A 22,298-nucleotide genomic window follows, 5' to 3' on the forward strand; every position below is an offset into this window, starting at 1 on the left:
TGCCCAGACCTTGAGTTCAAGCCCCGGAGACTGGCACAATAATAACAACAACAACAAAGTATCTCAACATAGTCTCTCAGGAAAGAGAGAGAGAGAGAGAGAGAGAGCACTTCAAGCAAAGAAAACACCTAGTAAAAGCACAGAAGCCTTTTACTTTCCTTTGACGGAGAGATTGAGCTGACCTATAGAATCAGAAAGTTTGCTGTAGAGTTTCAACTGCTATATTTTGTGTTGAGATCCATGGGAAGAATGGACTGTGTTGGTATTGTTGAACTTTAGCCACATTTGAGAATGCAAATGAAAGATTCTTTGAGACTCAGCTCACGTTGTGAAACCTGCTGAGAGGCCTTTTGCCCTTGTGATGGGCTTTAGAACCTTCATGTATGTTGGCTTTTCCCAGCTCTTGGCCTCCAGGGTGGGGCTTCCCATGATTCTCTCCTGTAGATTGCTATCTCTGTTGTCTCAAGGCTGCTACTATTAGATTCCACTGGAGATCACATACCAAGGAAGTCAATTGCCTTTTACAATCACTTCATCAGTTAATCAGGAAATAACTGCACGCAAAGAAGACATATTTCTGCTTCTGTTGAATGGAATTAGCAGAGACCAGAATGGAATTAGCCTTGTCTGGAAGGGAGTTCCAATTGGGGTATCCTTTGACAATCTTTAGCATGGCAGGAACATTTGAGTTTAAGAGTAGCACACTTGTAGCTATAATGCTTTGTACAGGAGTTAGAAGAAAGGTTGTGTCTGTTGGGGTTAGCCAAGTTATTTCATGTGTCCACAATTATAGCATCATGTAAAACAGCTTTATTACCCTAAAAAATTTCTATACATATCTATTTAGTACCCTCTGATTCCAAGCCATAGTATTTACTACTTGTTTCTTTGTTTTAGCAGTCTATATATATGCCTTTTCCCCAAGATGTCATATAAATGAGATTATACAGTGTGTATCTTTTCCAGACTGTTTTTTTGTTTACTTTACAATACGCATTTAAATTTTATCCAGGCTTTTTTTTTTCTTGCCAGTCCTGAGGCTTGAACTCCGGACCTAGACATTATCCTTGTGCTCCTGAGCTAACACTCTGCCACTTAAGCTACAGAGCCACTTCCTGCTTTTTCTGTGATTAATTAGGAATAAGAGTCCAGTAGACTTTCCTGCTTGGGCTGGCTTTGAACAGCAATCCTTAGATCTCAGCCTCCTGAGTAGCTAGGATTGCAGGCATGAGCCATCAGCACTTACCTCCTGGCCTTTATTTTGTGGTAGTTTAGTGGAGATAAGAGTCTCACAGAGGGCTGGGAATATGGCCTGGTGGCAAGAGTGCTTGCCTCCTATACATGAAGCCCTGGGTTCAATTCCTCAGCACCACTTATATAGAAAAAGCCAGAACTGGCACTGTGGCTTAAGTGGCAGAGTGCTAGCCTTGAGCAAAAAGAAGCCAGGGTCAGTGCTCAGGCCCTGAGTTCAAGCCCAAGGGCTGGCAAAAAAAAAGAAGAAGAAGAGTCTCACAGACTTTCCTGTCCAGGCTGACTCTGAACAGTGATCCTCAGATCTCAGCCTCCTGACTAGCTATGGATACAGGGGTGAGCCACCAGCACCCAGCTCCCTTGTGTTGTTTTGAAGAATGTGACACCCTCTCACCCTCAAGCTACCACTGACAGTATGGGGCTAGAACAGAAGGCACTTTTAGTTCTTAACTCAAAAGGATAATTTTATGAATTTCCCACAGAAAGAATTACCACCATGGACTATAGAAAAGGGCCTGACTAGATTTTTTTTTAAAAATTGGAACAGTAGGTAGCCTTATTGGAATTCTCTACCACTGTCCAGTAGGAGTATCATATGAGTCATGTATATAATTTAAACTTTCTGATAATTATATTAAAAAAGAGTAAAAAGACCCAGGGTTTGATGCCAACCAAGGCAAAGTTAGAGTGAGACTCTATCTTAAAAACCAAGGTTGATATGATGATGCATGCTTATAATAATAGCTACTGGGAGGCAAAAGTAGAAAGATTGAGGTTTGAGGCCAGCCCAGCCACAAGTGTTAAGACCCTATCTGAAAAACAAACTAAAGCAAAAAGACTGGGGGATGTGGCTCATGTGAAAGAGCCCTTGTCGAGAAATCCAGTCTCCAATCCTGCCAAATTTTGCTTTGAAAAGTAAAAGGAAATAAATGAAATTTACTTTAATAATATATGCAGTCTATCAAAACATTATCTTTTCAATGTATAATTAGTATACAAATGATCTGTGAGATCTTTTGCATTTTCTTTTCTTTGAACTGTCTTTAAACATTGGGGTAGCTCATTTTAGGTGTTCACAGCCACAAGTGACAGCAGCTGTAGTATTAGATAGCACAGTTGTATACATCTGTCTGGTTCAGATTTCAGATTGAGGTTTGAAGAATTAAGTTCTACTATAATCATGGAGATAAGATGAAATGATTAAAAATGCAGACTGATGGGCTGGGAATATGGCCTAATTAGTGGCAAGAGTGCTTGCCTCCTACACAGGAAGTTCTCGGTTCGATTCCCCAGCACCACATATATGGAAAACGGCCAGAAGGGGCGCTGTGGCTCAGGTGGCAGAGTGTTAGCCTTGAGCGGAAAGAAGCCAGGGACAGTGGCCCTGAGTCCAAGGCCCAGGACTGGCCAAAACAAAACAAAACAAAACAAAACAAAAAAACATTGCAGGGCTGGGGATATAGCCTAGTGGCAAGAGTGCCTGCCTCCGATACACGAGGCCGTAGGTTCGATTCCCCAACACCACATATACAGAAAACGGCCAGAAGAGGCGCTGTGGCTCAAGTGGCGGAGTGCTAGCCTTGAGCGGGAAGAAGCCAGGGACAGTGCCCTGAGTCCAAGCCCCAGGACTGGCCAAAAAAAAAACATTGCAGACTGATGTAGGAGTGGGGCAGTCTTATAAAAATCAAAATAGATTCTGACTCAACCAAAATTAGGAGTTCTCAGATTGTGTCAGGTCTAATAGCACCTTTAGAACATCTGCTGAAATATAATCCTCCTTAAGAAAATCAAACCATCCTCTTTTCCTCCCATGGACAATGAAGAAGCCTTTGTTTTAAGTAAAGTGTTGGGGTTTGTTCTGAGAGGAGGCCTTGATATTTTATCAACTCTCAATTTGTGTCACACCTGCCTTAACTATGTGTTTTCTGGATCTCTTAGCTGAAGCGGGTCTTTGGAAATTGCTTGCCGCCCTTTCCACCAAAGTACTATCTGGCCATGACCACATCAATGGCCAATGACAGGAGAGACCAGTTGGAACAATACTTACAAACTGGTATGTATTGTGATTAAAAAAGACAACAACACCTGGTAGATTGAGATATGTTATAATCACAAAATTTATCTCTTTAATGTGATAATTGGATGGTTTGGGACATTTCATATAATTGTGCAATCATAGTTTTAGAATGTCATCACCCCAAAAGAAAGCTCATGCCCATTGGCAGCCAATCCCTTTCCCCCACAGGGTCCTAGCAACCATTGCATTGTTTTCTATCTATAAATTTGCTTATTCTGGACACTTCATATGCATAGAATTGCACATTATATTGTTTATGAGGTGAGCACTCTTACCACTAGGCCATATTCCCAGCCCCAGTATATTGTTATATTGAGTTTTTAGAATAATTTGTGTTGCTGGGCACCAGTGTCTCATACCTGTAGTTCTAGCTACTCAGGAGGCTGAGATATGAGGAATGAAATTCAAAGCCAACCCAGGTAGGAAAATCCGTGAGACTGTTATTTACAATTAACCAACTGGAAGCCAGGAGTGGAGCTGTGGCAACAGTGGTAGAACCCTAACCTTGAGAAAAAAACAACAACTAACTAAGGGCCAACGTCCAGGCCTTGAATTTATACCCAATACCAGCATAAAATAAACTAATAATAATGAATAAAATATGTTGTGTTAAGACTCACTCTGGGGTGTTTTTTGTGCTGCTATTGGGGCTTGAAAAGTCAGGCCTGCGTGCTCCTGTTTGGTGTGTTTTTTTTTGTTTTGTTTTGTTTTTTTGTTTTTTTTCTCAAGGCTGGTGCTGTACCCCTTAAGCCCCATCTCCTCTTCTGTTTGTTTTTGGGGTTTTTTTGCCAGTCTTGGGGCTTGAACCCAAGGCCTGAGCACTGTCCCTTGCTTCTTTTTGCTCAAGGCCAGCACTCTATCACTTGGGCCACAGCGCCACTTCCGGCTTTTTTCTACTTATGTGGTGCTGAGGAATCTAACCCAGGGCTTCATATATGCGAGGCATATTCCCAGCCTCCTCTTCTGGTTTATGCTGGTTAATTGGAGATAAAAGTTTCATGGATTTGTCTGCCCAGACTATCTTTGAACAGTTGAACCAACTCTTCATATCTCAGCATTTTGAGTAGCTGGAATTATAGGCAGGAGCCACCAGTGCCCAGCTGTATTTGACTTTGAGGAAATGAAAGAAATATTATCTGGCTTAAGATACAATAAAGGGTGGAACTTTAGCAGTGCTAAAGATTATACCTTGAATTCGTCCTTACCAGAATTGGTACAAAGGAACCAATAATGCTTAGAGGCCTGTCTTGGCCCGTGGGAGGCCAACAGTACTGTAGTCTTGGCTGTTATCTGGGTTGTGTAAATGTGCAAAAAGCAAGCTTGTAGATTAAGCTCTCACACAGAAAAGTGGCTCGAGGGAAAATTCAGGTTACCATTCAAATATATGCGGGGGCTGGGAATATGGCCTAGTGGCAAGAGTGCTCGCCTTGTATACATGAAGCCCTGGGTTCAATTCCCCAGCACCACATATATAGAAAACGGCCAGAACTGGCGCTGTGGCTCAAGTGGCAGAGTGCTAACCTTGAGCAAAAAGAAGCCAGGGACAGTGCTCAGGCCCTGAGTTCAAGGCCCAGGGCTGGCAAAAAAAAAAAAAAAAAGAGCAAAAGACAATATAAACTATGCAAAAAGCACACAATGAAAGGAAATCTTCCTCCTACCATGGTCTCCCAGAACTCCAGAAATAAACCCTGTCACCAGTATTTCATATCCCCCAAAGCAATCTTAGTGTAGACTAGAGTGAATGTGGATACCTTTTTGTTCAGTGCAAATTGAAGTTCACCCTATGTACTTTTCTATACCTGTTCTTCTATTTTTTTCCTGAAACCCAACATATAGAAAAGTAAAAAAATGCAAATAATTTCTTTATATTCTTCAATCAGATTTTCCAACTGTTATATTTGCACAAAAGTTCTCTGTTCTGTGTGTGTATATTCTGTGTATATATGAATATGTAGGCTTTTGAAATGATTCATGTTACATACCTAAGTCATTTTATCCTTAAATACTCCTAGGTGTTTTCCCTAAGATCAAGGACATTGTTATACAAATGCATATATATATATATATATATTTATCAAAATCAGGAAATCATTGCTACAACATTATCTACAGACCTTATTTACACATACTCAAGCGAGCTATCACACTAATGTCCTTCACAATTAAATATTTTTCTTCTGTATGTTGCCTTTTCTCATTTAAAACACCTATACTTTTACCTGATTACTTTTCATAACTGCCTAATTTAAACTTACTAAAACATCAAGAATTCATGACTTCCCATTTGTCTTTTGTAGTGGAATCTGTCTCTTTTGAGACCTGTTGAATAAGTCCTCTCAAGTTCAAAATGTAATCTCTCTTGCATTTCCAGTCTCTCTTGGTATTCTTTCTCATGTCTTAGCAAAATAAACCTTTAATACCTGGCCTTTTCAGTGATTACCCCAGCATGTACAGGATCACTGTTCCCCGCCCCATCTCTACCATATGGTCAGGAAGTCTTGTGTATCCTCTTTGACAAGGTCAAGTGAGGACACAGTACAGCTTAGTGTCATGACCCAGATTTTGGGCTTGGGAACAGACCCAGAGCAGATCCCACATTTGCTTAGTGACTGTCTGATTTGGGGGGGTGAGATACTCACCTGTCAAGTATGTCACTTAGACGTTCAGGGTCTTTTATCTATAAAATGGAGATGACAGGTGCTTCAGATTTTGTCATGAAGATTCATTGAGCCAAAACGCACAAATTTCTTTTGCCAGTTACCTGGTACTTAACAGTCAGTCATACAGTAAATACAGATGGATGAATACATTAAAATTTTTTTCCCTCATTCCCAAGTGCTGGGCTTCGCTCTGCCCCCCATCCGTGTGTGTGTGTGGGGGGGATGTTCCTGGGCTTCTCTGCCTCTTCCGTGTGTGGTCCTCTACCGCCCTCTCACATCCCCCTGGCCATAGGGAAATAACTGCAGGAGCGGAGTCCACGGGTAGCCTCAGATGACTCGTAGTCGGAGACCCCCATGCCCGCCAAGGAAGGAAGACACAGGCGCGTGGGTGTCCTGGAGAAAGCCTCAGTGGTGTTCTGGTTTATTCAAGGGAAGGGCCAACAGTTTATACCCCCAGAGGCGCGCACAGGAGAGGGGCTACTGGATCTTAATGATTGGCTAAAGGACTGTCCATCAGGTGATGTCACGGAACTTCCTCTATGGGCGGAGACCACAGCCCCCCAAGGACTGGGTCTCCGCCATTACACACGTGGCCAAGCTGAGAGGAGGGGGCTGCTTTGCTCCTCTTCCGGTTGAAGCCAGAAGGTGGGAGTGACTACCTTCCACACTGTCACAGGGCTGGGGGAAGGGCAGCATCTCGGGAGCTCTGGTTGCCCTTCCCCCTTCAAGGCCAAACTAAATTCCCAACAACCAAGAATCTATGCTAAGCAATATAATTTGCCCAATGTGCCACATGTAGTCCAGAAAACAAAGCCAGGCTTCCCTTTCCTTTCCTCCCTCTCCTCCCTTGAAACGATTCCCTCAAGACAGATGGAGCTGGGAGCTGGTGGCCCACATCTGTAATCCTAACTACTCAGGAGGCTGAGATCTGAGGATCATGGTTTGAAGCCAGCCTGGGCAGGAAAGTCTATGAGACTCATCTCCAATTAATCACCAAAACAAGAACAGAAGTAGAGCTCAAGTGGTTGAATGCTAGCTTTGAGCAAATATGCTAAAGGGCGGTGCCTGAGGCCCTGAGTCCAAGCCCTGTACTGGCACAAGAAAAAAACAATGGAAAGAGAGAGGGATGCCTTTGTTGTTTAGAGACCCAGCCTCATTATTATGTAGCCTAGACTGACCTTGAACTTGAAATCTTGTCTCAGCCTCCCCAGTGCTGAGATTACATGCCCATCTGGGAATGGATTTTCCAAAAAGTTTCTTATGTGACTGAGTTTTACTTTATTTGGACACAAGCCATTGCTTGGCAAGGCATATCCTATAATGAAGTCAGTCAGTGCTAATCATTTTGGGGGGGGGAGGGGTAGGTCCTGGGGCTTGAACTCTGGGCCTGGGGCACTGTCCCTGAGCTCTACAGCTCAAGGCTAATACTCTATCACTTAAGCCACAGCACCACTTCTGGTTTCCTGGTGGAGATAAGAGTTTCATCGACTTTCCTGCTAGGGCTGGCTTTGAGCCACAATCTTCAGATATCAGTCTCCTGAGTAGCAAGGATTACAGGTGTGAGCCACTGGCACCTGGCTAGTCAGTGCTAATCTTGACTATTGATTTGATAAAATCAAAAGAGCAACAAGAAGAAAGGAAGGAATTTAAGAGTGATTCAGAAGTGCATAAGGTTAGCTCAAGTATTGGGTCCAGGAAGGACTTGAGGGAAGGGATCCAAACCCAGAGGAGGCAGGCTGGAAGCCTGGGATCTGCAATGCTTAAAAGGGCTGGCTTGGGGCTGGGGATATAGCCTAGTGGCAAGAGTGCCTGCCTCGGATACACGAGGCCCTAGGTTCGATTCCCCAGCACCACATATACAGAAAATGGCCAGAAGTGGCGCTGTGGCTCAAGTGGCAGAGTGCTAGCCTTGAGCAGGAAGAAGCCAGGGACAGTGCTCAGGCCCTGAGTCCAAGGCCCAGGACTGGCCAAAAAAAAAAAAAAAAAAGGGCTGGCTTGCTCCTGGCTCCTGCCTAATCAGGTTGAACTTTAACACTAAGGGCAGGGGAGGGCTGGGAATATGGCCTAGTGGCAAAAGTGCTTGCCTCCTACACATGAAGCTCTTGGTTCGATTCCCCAGCACCACATATATGGAAAACGGCCAGAAGTGGCGCTGTGGCTCAAGTGGCAGAGTGCTAGCCTTGAGCAAAAAGAAGCCAGGGACAGTGCTCAGGCCCTGAGTCCAAGGCCCAGGACTGGCAAAAAAAAAAAAAAAAAAAAAGGCAGGGGAAAGGATTTTTGTAAGAACCAACCCTTTAAATCTCTGGTCACTCTTTGGATAACTTCTTCTTTTTTTTGGCCAGTCCTGGGCCTTGGACTCAGGGCCTGAGCACTGTCCCTGGCTTCTTCCCACTCAAGGCTAGCACTCTGCCACTTGAGCCACAGCGCCGCTTCTGGCCGTTTTCCTAGGGCCTCGTGTATCCGAGGCAGGCACTCTTGCCACTAGGCCATATCCCCAGCCCTTTTGGATAACTTCTTGAGGGCCTTGATTTTTTTTCTAAGTGGTGCTCTCAATGTTTCTTGGTTGATTTTCTTTTTATTTTCAGATGACCCAAACTTGTATGATCTTTGTGCTGCTTCATATCAGTTTCATCACCAACCCAGCAGGGCAGTGAGATGAATATTGAACAATATGAATGTACATGAGCAATGTGAGATTCCTGGAAATGCCATCACCCTGATTTGGCATAAAGGGTTCATGTGGTTAAGGCTTTCTGTAATGGGCAAGCTTTGTGGATTTTCCTGTTCTGGAATAATTTTCCTTTTCTCCCGGGATGCTACCATGTACTGGCCAGTCTTGGAGGACTCCCTGGAGAACAGGAAATTCATAGAAGGGGCTCAGTTCAGTTCATGCTTACCTGGCTTGCTGTCCATATTTTTCAGTAACTGCGGACCCAAACGTGTTGAGAAGTGATGTCTCTATTGAGTTTTTAAGGCTTGTCCAGCTGGTAAGCTTGCTCCTCTTTACTGAAGCTGTTATTTCTTTGCAGAGTATGTCTCTGTTACCCTCATGTGTGTGTGCGCGCGCGTGTGTGTGTGTGTGTGTGTCTGTGTGTGTGTGTGTGTCTGTGTGCTTTGATCACCTGCCATGTAGAGCCTGAGCTTGGGGAAAATATTCTTTTTTTTTTTTATGGCTAGTCCTAGGCCGTGAACTCAGGGCCTGAGCACTGTCCCTGGCTTCTTTTTGCTCAAGGCTAGCACTCTGCCACTTGAACCACAGCGCCACTTCTGACCATTTTCTGTATATGTGGTGCTGGGGAATTGAGCCCAGGGCTTCATGTATACGAGGCTAGCACTCTTGCCACTAGGCCATATTCCCCGCCCGGGAAAATATTCTTATCTTGAGTAAATTGGAGGATGGTTCTTATTCTAAATGGAAAACCAAGCATGCCATTTGGCTTTTGGTTCCATCTGTTTTGTTTTTGTAGCCTAAGTTCTAGCCATCCCCAAACTGGATCCAAGGGAGCCAGCTGAAGGGGAGAAAGATTCAATTGCAGCTTTATCTTTGTGTGTGTGTGTGTGTGTGTGTGTGTGTGTGTGTGCTTGCACGTGCATCCCCCCCCCCCCCATGACTGGGACTCAAGGTGTGGGCACTGTCCTTGAGCTTTTTTGCTCAAGGCTGTCATTCTACCACTTGAACCACATATCCATGACCAGTTGTTTTTGTTTTTGCCAGACTTTTCTGAATGACTGGCTTGTAACCAGGCTCCTCAGATCTCAGCTTCCTGAGTAGCTAGGATTGCAGGTGTGAGCCACCAGCACCTGGCTATTTTTGCATACTCTCGGTAGTTTACATAGATAAATCCTGTTATTTCTGTTGAAGGTGTGGTTATGGTAGTAGAGGAATATGTACAAGGCAAAGTAACTTTTCTTGGCCATAGTGCCTCTTCTGGAGATAGCTGTTCTCTACAGTTGATGTATGCTTTCCCTACACATTTCTGTGCACATGCATTTAAATACACACTTTATTTTAAAAATAAGCACAAAGTAGGCATACTTATTTTTCCTTTCTTTTTTTTTCTGTCAGTTGTGGGGCTTGAACTCTGGGCCTGGGCCCTGTCCCTGACCTTTTCAGCTCAAGGCTAGCCCTTTACCACTTGAGCCATTGTGCCACTTCTGATTTTCTGGTGGTTAAGAGTCTCATGGACCTTCCTGCCAGGGCTGGCTTTGAACTGCAGTCCTCAGATCTCAGCCTCCAGAGTAGCTAGGGTTACAGGCCTGAGCCACTAATACCTGGTTAGGCATATTTCTTGAACTTGCTTCCCCTTCCCTCTAGTAAGACTCCAACCTCTGTACCACAGGCTTGAACTCAAGACCTTGTCTTTGCTAGGCAGGCATTCTACCACTTGAGCCACATTACCAGACTGAATCTTGCTTTTCAAAACTTGACAGCTTTCAGATCATTCTATATCAACACATAGAAAGGTAAGTTTGGCTTTCACTCCCTCCATGGCACCGGGACTATTGGCAGTGAAGGGAAGCAGTTGCAGCTGCCATGGAAGAAGGAGGAAACAGTTGGGCATTGGAACTCAAAGCTGTGTACTCCTGAAGGGCACAGGAGAATGGAATGAGCAGGGATTTGTGGAGGGACCCGACCATGAAAGAGCCCAGGGAACTGGGATCAGGCAATTTCCCCACCTAGATATTTTCTCTGCATCTAATAAATCAGAGGTTGCTTCCTAGTGTGTATCGCCAATAATCACACATTCCAGGCCTGGCCCTTCAGGGCTTGGAAATAGAGGACCATCTTTTCACTCTGGGTAAGGACATGCTATATTAAAAGCAGGAACTTGTAGCTTTCCAGGAAAATTTCCAGTGGAGGATGACAAAAGCCCAGATGCAAAAAGGTAAATGGAGTTTTTGCCCTGGAAGGGACTTTTAAACCGTGCAAAGCCCAGCGCTTCCTGGTATACCTCAGGTTTCAAATAGAAGAACATTTCTTCTAACCAACCATTCTGAGGTCCAAACCCATGGAGCCTTGGGCCCATGCTTCTCCTCCACTCATGTTATGAGATCACCCCCATGGGCTCTCCCTTATTTTATATATTTACCTGCCCCTCTTCCACTTGCTATGCTCTAGATTGTTTTTGTTTGTTTGTTTCTGTATAGGGCCTGGGTGCTGTCCCTGAGGGTTTTCTTTATTGTTTGTTTTTTGTTGTTGTTGTTGTTTTTTGTCAAAATGGATACTCTACAACTTAAGCCACAGTTTCACTTTGAGCTTTTTTGGTGGTTAATTGGAGATAAGACTCTCATGGACTTTCCTGCCTGGACTGGATTTGAACTGTGATCCTCAGGTCTCAGCCACCTGAGTAGCTATGGGTACTTGCATGAGCCACTGGTGCCTGGCTTATACTCTGAGATTTTGCCCTGTGGTTACTTAACAGGTAAAGGGACATTTGGAAAGACAAAGTTAAAATCTTTGGCCTGAAGATCCTTTTCTGTTCCTGGTTCTTTGTTTATTTGTTTTGTTTTTTGTTGCCAGTCCTGGGGCGTGTACTCAGGGCCTGTCCCTGGCTTCTTTTTGCTCAAGGCTAGTATTCTGCCACTTGAGCCACAGCGCCACTTCTGGCTGTTTTCTATATATGTGGTGCCAAGGAATCGAACCCAGGGCTTCATGTATACGAGTGAAGCACTCCTGCCACTAGGCCATATTCCCAGCCTCTGTTCCTGGTTCTTAAAGTGGTGAATTCCCAGGCAACATGTAACACCGTATGGTTGACCATAAGGAGACGGGGCAAATGACCAATTCAAGAAGTTTTGCTCACTAGGGTAGCCATGCTCAAGGGTTTGAAAGGCAACTGTTTCTTAAGAATTTGGGGTTTCACCTTTTGCCCATGACAGCCTGGACTGTAATCTTCCTGTTTACTCTCACATAGTTAGAATGAAATTCATGTATCAACACACTGTTTATTGTTGTTGTTATGGGGTTTCATGCCTGTTTGTTTTTCGGTCTAGGCTGACCTAAAACCACAATCCACTTAATCTCAACCTCTCACATAGCTAGGATGACAGGTGCCTGCTACTGTGCTCAGCTATTGGTTGAAAAGGTGTCTCTAGCACAAGTTTTAAAATGTACCAAGGCAGCTCGTGGTTTGGAGAATTTTGATGTTTTTTTTAATCATGTATTTCTCAATTTTCTGTTGTCTATTTGGAAGTTAGCTTTGTGCTATTGCTCTGCCTTGGCCCTTTTCTATACCCCTCTTCATCTTGACTCTCTCCCCCCACTCAAAGTCTGCCCTGGGATCTCGTGTGCTTTGGTGCCACCTGCCTGCACAGAGCACCTGGACTGACCCTTCTCTCCTCCTGCTCACAGAGGACTTTCAACATCCCGACCCAGAAAGCATCTCTGGATGTGTTTCTGCCCGATGGAAGGAGCATGAAAGTAGAAATTCTGACATCAGATACTGCTGAAAGAATCCTAGAGGTAAACTCATTCCAGAGCTTCATGGAGGGGAAAATATCCAATTGGAAAGCAGGGACTGGGGTATGGTGAGCTTTGGGAGCCTTCCTGGCTTTGCTTTTACTCTGCATGTCTCACCTGTGGTAAGTGCTGACATTTTCTGGGAGGCGGAACACGAAATCTGAGCGACAGCCCATCTTCTAGGGCCTCTTCATTTTATCCTCCCAAAGGACATCACTCACCTTTTCCTACAATTTAGCTAGGGTATAGTCAGGAAATATCCAGAAGGCTTTTATCCCATCCATAGGAGCAGGAAGGAGGGACTTCCTGGCTGAGTCTAGAATAATCTATACCCAGTGGATGATGATAAGGCCTGGAAGATGGTCACGGACGATTTCTCCAACACAGGAAGCTCCTCCTACAGGAATCCCCGGAAGCCATTGCCTTGTCAGGTCTAATTCTGGGCCCAACAAGCCAAACCTGGTGTTGAGTCATTTTGAGGATGGCAAAGACGTCAGATGTGGCTGTCACCAGCCACCTTTCCCCTTCTACCCAGTTGGGCCGCAGAGAGAACGTTGCCTTGCCACACTGATGGGTGCCCAATGGGCTCACTTTCCAGACTCTTTTCCCTTGGAGGATGTTTAGTTCCACTCCTCAGAGAAACATACAAGGGATAGTAGAAAGCTATACACATCAGGAAAAGTTTGTGTTCTGGTAACAGCATCTAGCCCCTGTGAGCTACCTGCTGGACCCTTTGCTTTCAGGCCTACTTTGATGTGAGATACCACATTGGGCTTTTCTTCCCAGCCTAGAGGTCCAAGCCCATCCAGGCCTTTGCCTCTGTGGAGTAGCCCAGCTCTGGATTAAGATGGTTATGTTGGATGGACTCAGCAGCACTTAGATGCACTTAGTTAATGAGGCCACCCATGCAGGAGTCCTGCCAGGCTCCTCCTCCACTCCAGGACTACTGACCCTGTGCCCCCAAACCTTTCTCATCCCTATCACCTTCTCTATCACCATGCCTCCATCCCAAATCAACAGAGGATGGCTTGTGCCCTGCAGAGCCGAGAGATACTAAAGTGATCCAGGATCTGTGTCCGTGTCTAAGATACCAACCAGGAGGCCAGTCTCTGTCCCCTAAGCTGAGACGGGGTTTTCTTTACTTTATTTAAAAGTATTTTTACGTTCCGCTGTACTGTTTCTAGATTCTAAACGGACGTCTTCGAATGTCCACTGGCCTGTAAGAGCACTTGCTATTGATGGGCACTGGTCATTTCCAGTTCTGCATGTCACCGCTGGGAGGCCCGCTTGCCATCCTAACCTTTGCCTCTGGCTTGTCTTTTCCAAAAGGTGGTGTCACACAGACTGGGATTATGTCAGGAGCTGATAGGTTACTTCGGACTCTTTCTCCTTCGGTTTTACAAGAATGGCAAGCTCTCTGGTGAGAAGGAAAGAGATCAACCAGGAGGTGGGGAAAGCAAGGGCTCATCCCAGATGTGGGGGGCACTGCTAAGGGGGCCAATCAACTCCACCCCCAGGTTGGGTCCCTACTGCTATTTTTGTCCCTGGATTGAATGTTGTAAATAGGAGGTTGTGTCCTTGAACAGAATGAGTGGAGACAAGCAGCCCCAGGTAAGTAGCAAGGTCAGGAGCAAGATCTCAGGTCAGCCCACTGACTGTGTTCCCTCTGTGCCCATCTGCACAATCCGGGTATTCCCTCACTTTTATCCTCAAACCCCAACCACTGTCTATGCACAGCTTCCTGGTGCAGAGTGCTAACTTCTGGCATCAGGACATCCCCTCAACATACAATGTCTCCTAGTTAGGGAGTCATTGTGACAACATGTGAGTGTTACAAAAGTTTTTAGATTTGTTTTTTTAATTAATTTACTTTGTTGTTATTATAGAGGTGAAGTATAGCGGGATTACAATTACATGAGTCAGGTAATGAGTACATTTTCTTTAGTACAGTGTCTTCTAGTCCCTCACTCTCAGTCCCTCCCTCCCATCTCCACCCATGAGTTGTCTAGTTCACTTCAATCAGTGTCCAGTAGGCTCCACTGCTGCATGGTTTTACCCTTTTCCCTTCAAGTTCTGTACCCTCCCCCCAGCCCTTTCGAAGATATGCACTTGAATACACCATACATAAGGAAAAGAAGACAGAATCATCAAAAACTGGGGAAAAAGTGTTTAGATTCTTAAAAGAGAAAAAGTCTACTGACATAGGAGAAGGTGGCAGTCTAAGTCCAGGGTTGCTGATTTTCTCTTTACTGCATAGTAGGCATCACAAGGGTTTTTTAAAGCTGTACAATGCTGTCAGTTGTCTCAAAGCAATTTATGTCTTCAGGAAGTGATAAGGAACCTAAAGGTTTTAGGTGTGGATTGGGCCCTGCACACTGCACTGTGATGGCCACAGCACGGCTCTTCTGAACATACTGATTTCGTCTTTATCTATTATCATAGGATAAGTATCCTACTCGAAGGAAATTTCCTACTTTGATGATGAGGTGCCAGACTTTGAGGTCAGGCCCCACCACGTGAACCCCATTTTAGAATCGAACCCTGAGCCAGTCAGATTTGTACCTGTGTTCTAATCTTGCTTGCACAGCTGATTGTTGTAACCTTGTTCTTTGCCTTTATAAGCCCTGTGTAATCACAGCTCGAGGCTTCCTCCTAACCTCCGCTGTGTCGGTGGGTAGGACGAGGCCCGAGTTGGCAGCTCGTTAAATAAAGCCTTGCCTTGCTTTTGCATTTCGGAGTGTCTGAATCTCGGTGGTCTTCTTGGGGGTGGTCTTGTGACTTGGCACAACAATGAGGATCAAATAATATTTATAATTGTTATTTACTCTATTAAGGTGAGGTACAGAGGGATTACAATCACGAGTCAGGTAATGAATATATTTCATTTCGTACAGTGTCTTCCCTTCCTTCTTTCTCTCCCAGTAATATTTATTTTTTTATGAGCTTCAGGAAGTTAAAAGTATTACGTATATTGCTGTGTACCGATGGCTCACATCTGTAATCCTAAACTACCCAGGAGGCTGAGATTTGAGGATTATGATTCAAGCCAGGCAGGCAGAAAAGTATATGAGACTTGTATTGTGTGAGACTCACATCTCCAATTAACTTCCAAAAAGTTGAAAGTGGAAGTATGGCTTAAGTGATAAAACATTAGCCTTGAGCAAAGAAGTTCAGAGTTAAGGGACAGGGCCCAGTCCCAAGTTCAAGCCCTAGGAGCAGCGTGCGTGCATGCATGCACACACACACACACACACACACACACACACACAATTACACATATATGTAAGAGAATATTACTGTTTTTTTCCAATATGAATGCTTCACTTTCTCCTCTAAAAGGTTTGTATGTAAACCTTGTATGCATTTCAACCTTTAAGATTGCCTTTTCCCCTTTTCTAGTTGTGAAAAAATTGGCAGACTTTGAGCTCCCTTATGTTACTCTTCAGAGTTCTGAAGTGGAAAACTGTAAAGCTGGACTTAGAAAGTGGTGAGTATTTATAGTGACAGAAACCATATATGGTTGGAACTTGTCATAGTCTCTCCACCTCCTGCCCACAGCCTGACAGCTGGCAAGAGACCAGGAACTGGGGCAGGTGAAGGGGAAGACAAGGAGGAAGTGAGAGGATGCAATGAGCCTGAATACGGGTGTTGATGTACAGGGGGAGGAGGATGACTTTGTTCAGTTCTTCAGTCTTAAGTAATTCCTCAAGAGGTTTTACAATGAGGATGGTGGCCTTCCATTCTTGGTCTCTCCTCAGAGACAAACAGGAAAGGAAGACTTTAAAGATGGCCATGGTAGTATGTGGATTGATGCAAGTCATGGTAAGAGAAGTTGCTGGCCTCCAGTCTGCTCTAGAATGGATTACTGATGGTCTTAATGGAAGGATTTGTGATACCTACCTGCAGAGCCGACTCATTTGTTCAACTTTGGCATTCCCTGAAGGCAACCAGTGGACTCAACCAATTCACTGATATGAAGTGAACTCCTAAGTATTAAACTTACTTTTCTTTCCAAACTATGTTCTAGGGTGGTATGTCCCAAGGCCACCCATATTCCTAGACTACAAGTGTTGTATCTTGTCAGAAAATACTACCATTCTTTTGGGAACAGCATGTGATGTGGTAGAACAAACAGAAAATTACTCTTAGCACCAGTCCTATAATCTTGTACAACCCAGCGTTTATTACCATGACTGTACTGGATGGGTGCTTAAGTTTAGTCTCTCTCAGCTCAGTCGTTCTGTTATCTGAGCACAGAAGAGCTGAAGAAAGACATTTTGAATCTAGGGATGGTAGTTAATGGTAGTTGTGAAATTCTGCTAGAGCTTCAGTTTGTTTATTTGTTTTGTTTTTGTCGCCAGGCCTGGGGCGTGGACTCAGGGCCTGAGCACTGTCCCTGGCTTCTTTTTGCTCAAGGCTAGCACTCTGCCACTTAAGCCACAGCACCACTTCTGGCTTTTTCTATATTTGTGGTGCTTAGGAATTGAACCCAGGGCTTCATGTATACGAGGCGAGCACTTTACCACTAGGCCATATTCCCAGCCCCTAGAGCTTCAGTTTGCAGTTTTGAGTTTTGTGAGACTATTAGCAGCAAGGCTAGATGTTCAAATACTGTTATCCAGACATATACTAAAAGTAGTTAAAGTCTTGCAGCATGGAGCACTGAGAAGAGGAAAGGACTCACTTCCACCTCAGGGTTTAGAGAGTAAGATGGAAGCTGCTTAATATAGGGACTGGCTGAGTACAGTAATCCTTGCCACCAGAGGACGTGGCTCAAAGTCCCAGCTCCTACAGGTTTAACTGCACAACCTCATCAAGCTCCTTAAGCCTCAATTTCTTTATCTGTAAAATGAAGGTAATAATAAATATTGGTTATTATTATATCATCTCCCAGGATTATTGTAAGGGTGAAAGTAATCTCATATATTCAGTAAGATTTGGTCATGTTTGTTATTATTGTATTTCTAATCACAATGATTTTTTTTTTTTTTTTTTGGCCAGTCCTGGGGCTTGGACTCAGGGCCTGAGCACTGTCCTGGCTTCTTTTTGCTCAAGGCTAGCACTCTGCCACTTGAGCCACAGCGCCACTTCTGGCCATTTTCTGTATATGTGGTGCTGGGGAATTGAACCCATGGCCTCAAGTATACGAGGCAAGCACTCTTGCTACTAGGCCATATCCCCAGCCCATCACGATGATTTAGTAACCAAATATATCCCTGGGACTTCTCCCTCATGTGTAAGATAAAACAGTTGCACCATTATAATCCAGTACCTTTATCCAGGTAGATCGCCTTTGCATATGGGACTGTGAGAAAGGAGGCCCATGTCTGTTGTTGGAGCTAAGGGTCAGAAGGCTAAAAGGGGATGGCCTGACAGCATCCATTGCACCTTACCCTCTTTCCAGAGGAGGTCTTACTAGGTGAGAGCCGTGTGATTCCATCTGGTGAAGCCTCTCAGAAAGGCCTAGCAGAGTTATCTCTGTGACTGGGGCATCTCTCCAACGATGACAGAGATCTTCCAGACCAGACAGTGCCAGCCCCGATCCCCACAGAGACCCTGCAGGAGATGGACTGGGGCTCTGCCGTTCCCTGGTGCAGTAGTTGCCATTCTGTGCCACACAGGGACAAATAGCTTAATGGAAAGTCAGCAAGCATCCTCCAGTTGCTTCTCCCACCCAGAGTCAAGTTGACTTAGCTCCATTTTCATCCTCCTGCAGGTCTCAGCCAACCCTATGGGTCTAGCTCACCCTTCCTGACCGGACTCTTTCCATTCTCAGCATCCTGCTATGGTTCCCTGGTGACAAATTTCAGTTCATTCTGAGGATTCTAGATCTGATATGGAGCTCCTCCTGTTTGCAAACCCCCTTTCTGAGACCCAAAGGAGGAGCTGTTTGAACAGGGAATGGGGGAACTTCACATCTTGAGTGAAACAAGTTTGATCAAAGTAGTGATCAGCCTACACTCAGGGTGCTGAGGAAGCATAGAGAGGGTGGTTTACTAACCCAGCACTGGGGAGCAGGGACTGGAGGAGGCGCCCCTGGGAGGAGAAAGAGATAAATCAAAGGAAGGAGGAGGAGAAGAGAGAAAGCCTGATTAGAATGTAAGTTGGGCAGGGGACTGACAGGAGATGAATTAGAAATAAAAGCATGGGTATCCTAGGAAGTGAGAAGGAAGTATGATCCAACTTCTGTTACTCTGAAAGCTGGAAAGCTTGCTCAGGAAAGATGATCCTGGGTGGAATGTGGAGTGGGAGGCTGAAAGCCTAGGAAGAAGTTCCCTGGGAGGGGAGAGCAACCGGGTCTGAGTGGTGAGGATGGATGTGGTTATATGGGGCAGATGACCATACCAGATGCTGTGGGGGTGGGAAATGGAAATTCAGGACTTGGTGGTCAAGATGAAAGCTGAGTATGAACAAGAATTCCTATAGCTGTATTTTTTCTACATCTTTACTCTCAGAGCCTGTTCAGTGGGAGCCTATAGCATAGGAAAAATAGGTAGTAGAAGAGATGGAGAAAGGCTAGGCAAGCGTAGTGCTATGGACGGTAAGAGAAGGGGGCCCTGGCTTCTAAGGTGGAGGGCTCCACTCCCAAATATTCCAGTAGCCATGCCACATGAAGTCTTATAATGCTCCTGAATTGTACAGGTACCTGGACCCAGCCCTTGACTGCATGCTGCTGGACTGCAGGGCAGCAGTGGACTTGCTGTATATGCAGGTAAGAATGCCATCATTATACAGGTTTGCTGTATATGCAGATGGGAATGTCATAATCATAGCCCACTGGGATTAGAATTGTTGAAAATGTATAATCATTAGGACTAAGTAGAGTGACTCATTACTCTAATCCCAGCTACTTGGGAGTGTGTATAGGAGGATCACAGTTCCTGATGCCCTCCCCCCTCCACAGAAAAATAACTAAAGCAAAACAGGCTGAAAGCCTGGCTCAAGTGGTAAAACACAAGGCCCTGAGTTCAATTCCCGGGACTACCAAAATCAGAAAAAAAAAATAGTAGTTAAACATCCATACCCAAGAAAAACAGATCTATAGAGTCAGAGATGAGAACAAACTAGGGAAAGAAGGGAAAGTTATTACTTAAGAAGTACAATGTGTTTCTTAGGGGATAATAAAAATGTTTTCCTATAGATGATGCTGATAGTTATACAATATGGTAAGTACACGGTATTGTTGAATATATGTACAGTGTAACTGAATTGTAGGTATAAATGTTTACATGACATGTTTTATGGTATATGTTTTATTGTAATCAAAAAAGTTAAAAAGTAGAGGCTTTTAAGGAGAAACAAAGTATCATTAAACATTTGTAAGTATACCTGTACGTTTGAGGATGTTGCTGAAAATATGAATCCCTAAATGTCACTCACTGAATCAATGTGAGCATGCCTGTTCTGTGGCTGGCTTCACGGGAACAGGGCCTGTGCAGTCACAGGACTGAGTATAGTGCTCGAAGGCCTTAAGTGTGGTTAATGCTTTGCTGTAGCCATCTTGAAATTCTTAATTTTTGAGCAGGAAATCATGTTTTCCTTTTGCATGAGGTAGGCCCTGAAAAGTATGTCCTTGGTCCCGTCCCCACCTTATAACCTCCAGTACGGTAAATTTAGAGTCTGGCCACCTTTCCCTTTCCTCCCTTACATGGTGAAGGTTCCCGTGGGGAGTGGAAGAGTTGGTAGATATGGGCGCTGATAGGCTCCCAGTGGCCCCCCTCATTTCCCTGCCTGTGTCACCAGCTACCCTAGAAGGGCTCCCCTCTACAAGTCAGCATTTCAGGGACCTGATTTTTCTAGGCCTACAATGATCAGAGGGAGGCTTGGAAAATTCTATAAGGAATTATTTATTTATTTATTTATTTATTTATTTATTTATTTATTTATTTATTTATTTTATGTTGGTCGTGGGGCCGGCGCGCTGTCCCTGAGCTCTTCAGCTCAAGACTAGCCCTCGACCACTTGAGCCACAGGACCATGTCCTGAATTTCTTCAGGCCATCCCACCATCTATGCTCAAGCAGTGGGGACAAGGTGTTCAGATACTTGCCCTGGTCATACTGGCCAAGGCTTTCAATTCACGTAACCAACTCCCAGATCCCAACACTGTGGCTTCATTTCATTTCTAGCCTTTCCACCGGTGTCTGTGCACATGTGTGTTAACTGCCCCTTCCTCCTAGGATGATCTCACCCTGTAAGTTAGTACTTCCTTGCCCAGTCTTACATCCCCTGAACTATTCCGGGAAGAAGGTGGCCATTAAGCTCTATGGTGGTCTGGCATTATTTTAATTACATTTAATACCCTGTTGCATTGAAGCTTAATAATAGTTCTGAAGGGACTTTTGGTGCCATCCCCATTGTTAGAAAGAAGAGACATGGAGTTTGCTGACAAAGAATTGAGGTGTAGTCTTGAGTAACTAGAGTCCCTACAAGATGGTTTTAACAATTACTTACTAGCAGGTGGCTTTTATCTGGTGTAGTTCTAAGCTGCCACCCGGGTAGCTTTTCATAAACTCAGGAGGTAGGATTGAAGGGAGCATGTTGGCCTGGTTGTTACTTTTAATGAACTCTTCAAGAGGACAAGGAAGCATTGATACAGCCTACAGTTTGTTGTATGATGGGAACAGCAGACAAGTCCATGGCTGGACTTCGATGCTTTCATTTAGTGGAAGGAGGAATAGGCCTCTCAGAACATACTTCCTTGGGTGATATTTTAGGTGACCAACTACCAGTAAATCACCTCTACAAAGCTTTTCTGAAATCTAAGGAGAACAAAGCAAATTATCACATATTAAATGTGTGATGATCACTATTCTGCTTTTATGGTGAGTGTATATGTAGCCTTAAGCTCATTTCATATTCTATTGCAACCCACGTACAATCATGTCTGGTAGATTGATCTGCAGAATTTGCTATTATTTTTGCCAATCCTGAGGCTTGAACTCAGGACCTGAGCACTGTCCCTGGCTTCTTTTTGCTCAAGGCTAGCACTCTAACACTTGAGCCACAGTGCCACTTCTGTTTTTTTCTGTTTATGTGATTCTGAGGAATCCAACCCAGGGATTCATGCATGCTAGGCAAGCACTCTACCACTAAGCCACATTCCCATGCCAGATTTTACTATTTTAAATGTTTGTTGGGGCTCAGGGCCCTTTATGTCCTTGCTGTTGAGACACATATCAGCTATGTCTGGTTTATTTGCTGTCACTGATAAATGAGAATAACCGGATTGTCATGCTGTTCCTGCAGGAAGTAGAGTCTTTGTGGCATGATTTCCAGTCCTCTCTGTGATGAGAGAGTGGAGCTTCCAGTACTGTAGTATTTTTTAAAATCTATTTTCGTTAGTAGTTATAAACCAGAGAGAAATGGACAATGGGATTTGCTGAGCTCATAACTGGAAGCAAACAGCTTCATGTCAGGCATACTGTGCTGCACGTTCACTAGTGAATCCTGTCCCTGGCTCTGTGTGTCCCAGGCTCTGTGTGCCACCAGTGTTCTCTCTCTCTCTCTCTCTCTCTCTCTCTCTCTCTCTCTCTCTCTCTCTCTGGTCTGGGGTCATCCACTCTATTCATCTGGCCCACACATCTTCTTGTTAAACAACGAAGTTGAACGAGTAGTTTGTAAAGTTTCTCCTAGCTTTACAGGCTGTTATTAAGCCTTAACTTGAATGGTAGGTCATTGATGTTGCAGTCTTTACCATTTTTATCATCATCATTATTGTTCCTTAAATCTAAGTACTAAGAAATCAGAAGGTGAGCTGAAGGTCAGCAGCAAAGTTCCTTTGCTTACTAGTGAGGTTACCCATTTTCCTATTGGAGATGACTGTGTTTTTCCTATTATTGTGCATAAAC

The 22,298-nt window shown here is 44.4% G+C and overlaps 1 protein-coding gene across 4 annotated transcripts in view; it reads left to right on the plus strand.

The window, feature by feature from the left end:
- Snx31 (sorting nexin 31) overlaps nt 1–22,298 on the plus strand; it is a 42,623-nt gene that overhangs the window by 5,690 nt on the left and 14,635 nt on the right. For all 4 annotated transcript variants that reach the window (XM_048358934.1, XM_048358935.1, XM_048358936.1 and 1 more), the window contains exons 3-8: nt 3,190–3,304; nt 8,911–8,975; nt 12,341–12,451; nt 13,778–13,868; nt 15,848–15,935; nt 19,091–19,160. In XM_048358934.1, coding sequence (XP_048214891.1) covers nt 3,190–3,304; nt 8,911–8,975; nt 12,341–12,451; nt 13,778–13,868; nt 15,848–15,935; nt 19,091–19,160 — 540 coding nt within the window. The remainder of the gene's footprint in view (nt 1–3,189; nt 3,305–8,910; nt 8,976–12,340; nt 12,452–13,777; nt 13,869–15,847; nt 15,936–19,090; nt 19,161–22,298) is intronic.

The sequence above is a fragment of the Perognathus longimembris genome, chromosome 12 (assembly GCF_023159225.1).
Source record: "Perognathus longimembris pacificus isolate PPM17 chromosome 12, ASM2315922v1, whole genome shotgun sequence".
Taxonomy (NCBI): Eukaryota; Metazoa; Chordata; class Mammalia; order Rodentia; family Heteromyidae; genus Perognathus; species Perognathus longimembris.